The following is a 4,605-nucleotide window of genomic DNA, read 5'->3' as shown; positions in this document are numbered from 1 at the left end:
ATTTTTATTTGTACAAATGGTACTTTGAATTTGAAACGAATATGAAGAAATTAAAATATTTTAAAAAATAAAAAATATTAATCACCGAATTGATATATATACATATATGTGTATATATTAGACGTGAACTTAAAAAGTTAAAGAGTCTTTCATAATTGAAGTATGATCTTCCTTGATTGCAATAATTTAAATTTTTTCATTTAAAAAAATGGACACGACATACTCTGCGGCGGAATCAGAATTTCTGATCCAACGGTCAACATAAATTTGTCAGTGCAAACAAAAGTAATTAAATATTTTTCATCCTTACGGAGTATAAATATATATATATATATATTTCTAGATACGTGTGAATTGTTGATTGGTTGTCCCCTGTGTTCTAAGTTTATGCTACAAGTGTTTTTTTTAAAATAATTTTATTATTATGGGTATTATTATTGATGTGAATATGACATTTAATTAACAACAACAAAATTTTATTAAAAAAAATTTGAATTAATAATATTACAATATCTTAAACTAAAACATTATTTTTATAAAAATATATAAATAATCACTGTATGTTCCCCTAAAAAAATGATTGTATTGTTATTAACGTGTAAGAATTTTTATTAAAAAATATATAAATATAATTTATAATAGTAAATATTAAAAAAATTGATCCCCGTGATCAACTAATCAAGAACACCAAGCTTCATCTAGGAAAAAGAAAGGAGCTTACCTCACTTTTTCTCTGAATTTTGTGCATATTTCACGGGCATTATACTATTTTCCCACCTCTCTGTCTCACTCCCCTCGTGAGCTTACGTTCCGTCGTTTTCATCTCCTCTGCAACCTCTAACGATCAGAATTCTCCTTCTCCACTCCAACTACCCTATCACATTACTTGATGCTCATTCTCTGTTCTGCCGAGTCAACTCAGGAGAGAAACAAAAAGCTTCCTCGTTAATGGCTCCTCTGCAACTTCTGCTCTATCTGCTCGCCGCCGTGTCAATGGCTTTCTCCATTCACGGCACCGTAGCTAGCAACGAAGAAGACGCTTCTGTTCAACTCAACGACGACGTTTTAGGCCTGATAGTGTTCAAGTCAGGTCTCCACGACCCGTTTTCCAATCTTGATTCTTGGAACCAAGATGACAACTCCCCCTGTTCGTGGAAGTACATAGAGTGTAATCCTCTTACGGGTCGGGTTTCCGGGGTGTATCTTGACGGGTTGGGATTGTCAGGGAAGATCGGAAGAGGGTTACAGAAGTTGCAGCAGTTGAAGGTACTATCACTGTCAAATAATAATTTCAGTGGTGGCATTACTCCGGAGCATTTTCTGAGTAGTAGCCTTGAGTTTCTGAACCTTAGTCGTAATAGTTTCTCTGGTCCGCTTCCTTCTTCTTTTGTCAATATGGGTTCAATTAGGTCTATTGATCTTTCTGGTAACTCACTCTCTGGTCAACTGCCTGATGAGCTTTTTCAAGATTGTTCATCGCCGAGATTTCTTTCTCTTGCTGGGAATTTGCTTGATGGGCCAATTCCTCGTTCACTTACCAGATGCCATTTCTTGAATTCCCTAAATCTGTCCAACAATCGTTTTTCTGGTAACCCAGATTTTGTATCCGGGATTTATTTGCTTCAAGGGATTAGGACACTGGATCTTTCTCATAATGCATTTTCTGGTTCTGTACCAGAAGGGATATTAGCCCTGCACAACTTGAAAGAGCTTCTTCTGCAAGGTAACCAGTTTGAAGGGCCATTACCGGTGGATATTGGAATGTGTCCCCATTTGAATACGTTGGATTTCAGCAATAATCTTTTCACTGGAGCAATTCCAGACTCTGTTCAGAGGCTAAATTCTTTGGCTTTTCTCAGTTTATCAAACAATAGATTGATGGGAGATTTCCCGCCATGGATTGCAAACTTGAGTAATCTAGTCTACTTAGATTTCTCCAAGAATGATTTGACTGGAAACTTGCCAGCTTCACTGGGTAATCTGAGAACACTGAACTATTTGAGCTTGTCTCATAATAGACTAACTGGAGATATACCCATGTCACTGGGTTACTGCACCCAGTTATCGGTTATCCGAATGAAGGATAATACATTCAATGGAAGCATACCAACTCATTTGTTTGATTTGGCTTTGGAGGAGATAGACTTTTCGCATAATGAGTTAACGGGCTCTATCCCATCAGGATCAGCCAGACTCTTTGAATCTCTTTGTTCGTTAGATCTGTCGAGGAATAATCTCACAGGAAGTATTCCTGCAGAAATGGGTCTTTTTGCCAACTTGGGATACTTGAACTTATCTTGGAATAATCTTCAGTCCAGGATGCCTCCAGAACTTGGCTTATTTCAGAACCTATCAGTGTTAGATCTTCGAAATAGCGCCCTCTTTGGATCAATTCCAGGGGATATATGTGAATCTGGAAGTCTGGCAATTCTTCAACTGGATGGTAACTCTTTGACTGGGGCAATCCCAGAGGAAATTGGAAACTGCTCATCTCTTTACTTGCTGTATGCCTCATTGCCTTTTACGTTTTTCCTTATTCTGATCCTAAATAGTCCTGTTCTTGAAAATTTACGCATCAATGTTAAGCATGAATTTCTTTGTTCAATTTCTTTCAGGAGCTTGTCACACAATAATTTAAGTGGTCCTATTCCTGAATCCATTTCGAACTTAAGGAAGCTCAAAATCCTCAAGTTAGAGTTCAATGAACTGAGTGGAGAGATACCTCAAGAAGTTGAGAAGTTGGAAAACTTGCTGGCAGTTAACATATCTTTTAACAGGCTCATAGGAAGGCTTCCGGCTGGAAGCATATTTCAGAGCTTGGATCAGAGTGCTTTGCAGGGAAATCTAGGCATTTGCTCACCATTGCTCAAGGGGCCATGTAAGATGAACGTGCCAAAGCCACTAGTCCTTGACCCAAATGCCTACGGTCACCAAATGGATGGTCACAGGCAAAGCAATGAATCATCTTCATCCAAGTCTACAAGCTTCCATCGCCACACCTTCCTCAGTGTTTCTGCAATTGTAGCAATTTCAGCTGCTATAATCATTGCATTCGGAGTGATAACCATAAGCCTGGTTAATGTTTCTGTCCGTAGGAAGCTTGCATTTGTGGATAATACCTTGGAAAGCATGTGCTCAAGCTCATCGCGATCAACAAGTCTTACAACAGGTAAACTAATCCTGTTTGATTCAAGATCATCTCCTGAATGGATCAGCAATCCTGAATCTCTTGTCAATAAGGCTGCTGAGATCGGAGAGGGTGTTTTTGGAACTGTTTATAAAGCATCATTAGGAGCACAAGGAAGAATTGTGGCAATCAAAAAGCTTGTAACTTCAAACATACTTCAACATCCAGAGGACTTCGACAGACAAGTCCGGATGTTGGGAAAAGCAAGGCACCCGAATCTCATATCCCTAAAAGGATACTACTGGACTCCTCAGTTGCAGCTTCTGATTACGGAGTTTGCACCCAATGGCAGCTTACAAGCTAAACTCCATGAGAGATTACCTTCAACTCCACCACTTTCTTGGAGCACAAGATTCAAGATCATTCTTGGAACAGCAAAAGGGCTTGCTCATCTTCATCACTCGTTTCGCCCATCCATCATTCACTACAACATAAAACCCAACAACATCCTGCTTGACGAAAACAACAATCCCAAGATTTCAGATTTTGGACTAACCAGGCTTCTCACGAAGCTCGAAAAGCATGTGATAAACAACAGGTTTCAGAGTGGATTAGGGTATGTGGCACCAGAACTAGCTTGCCAGAGCTTGAGGGTGAACGAGAAATGTGATGTCTATGGCTTCGGGGTCCTGATCCTTGAGCTTGTCACTGGGAGGAGATCAGTTGAATACGGAGAGGACAATGTGGTAATACTAAGTGATCATGTGAGGATCTTGCTGGAGCAAGGTAATGTGCTGGATTGTGTTGATCCAACCTTGCTTGATTACCCTGAAGATCAGGTCTTGCCTGTACTCAAACTGGCACTTGTCTGCACATCTCAAATACCATCTACCAGGCCTTCAATGGCGGATGTGGTACAAATATTGCAGGTCATCATGACTCCAGTTCCACAAAGAATGGAGGTTTTCTAATTGTTTAACATCAGAAAAAGAAATTTATATCCTTATTTTGTTTAAATTTATTTCGTTTCCTATTTCTTTTCTTCTGAGAATCAATGAGATTCAATCTGCTAGTTATATGCATCTTAATAGTTCTGCGTTCTGTAAAATTGTAAGCAGTTTTTCTAACCTTTGGGAATTGCGTATATAGCTCATGTATTTTGTTTTCATCTTCTTTCTTTTTAATAGTTTGCTTCAGACTGTAATCATCATATTGACCATCAAAATTGTCATCAGCAGCATCATCCTGATTATCAGATTATGAATGTGGATGTTGTTGTCATTTCTTTCAATGGTAAACCTCCTGAGTTCACGCTCACCATCTTCCCTTCCCGAATAAAACCAATTAACTTAGATAACAAGATCTGGAGCTAAAGTTGGAAGAGGAATTTGAAAAAAAAAAAAAAAAAAAAAAAAAATCAGAGAATCAAACTCACTGTTCATTAAATTCGTTCAAGAACAATCTGCAAACATCGCAAC

The 4,605-nt window shown here is 38.5% G+C and overlaps 1 protein-coding gene across 1 annotated transcript; it reads left to right on the top strand.

The window, feature by feature from the left end:
• The first annotated feature begins 807 nt into the window (after positions 1-807).
• LOC110810098 (Leucine-rich receptor-like protein kinase family protein) lies at positions 808-4,295 on the top strand. Its single transcript, XM_022036169.2, has 2 exons — positions 808-2,504; positions 2,616-4,295. The coding sequence occupies exons 1-2, from the start codon at positions 949-951 to the stop codon at positions 4,096-4,098; spliced, it is 3,039 nt and encodes a 1,012-aa protein (XP_021891861.1). The 5' UTR covers positions 808-948; the 3' UTR covers positions 4,099-4,295.
• Positions 4,296-4,605: the final 310 nt, after the last annotated feature.

The sequence above is a fragment of the Carica papaya genome, chromosome 3 (assembly GCF_054855325.1).
Source record: "Carica papaya isolate Zhongbai chromosome 3, ASM5485532v1, whole genome shotgun sequence".
NCBI lineage: Eukaryota > Viridiplantae > Streptophyta > Magnoliopsida > Brassicales > Caricaceae > Carica > Carica papaya.
The sequence above is the reverse complement of the archived record's forward strand: the minus strand, read 5'-3'. Positions and strand labels throughout refer to the sequence as shown.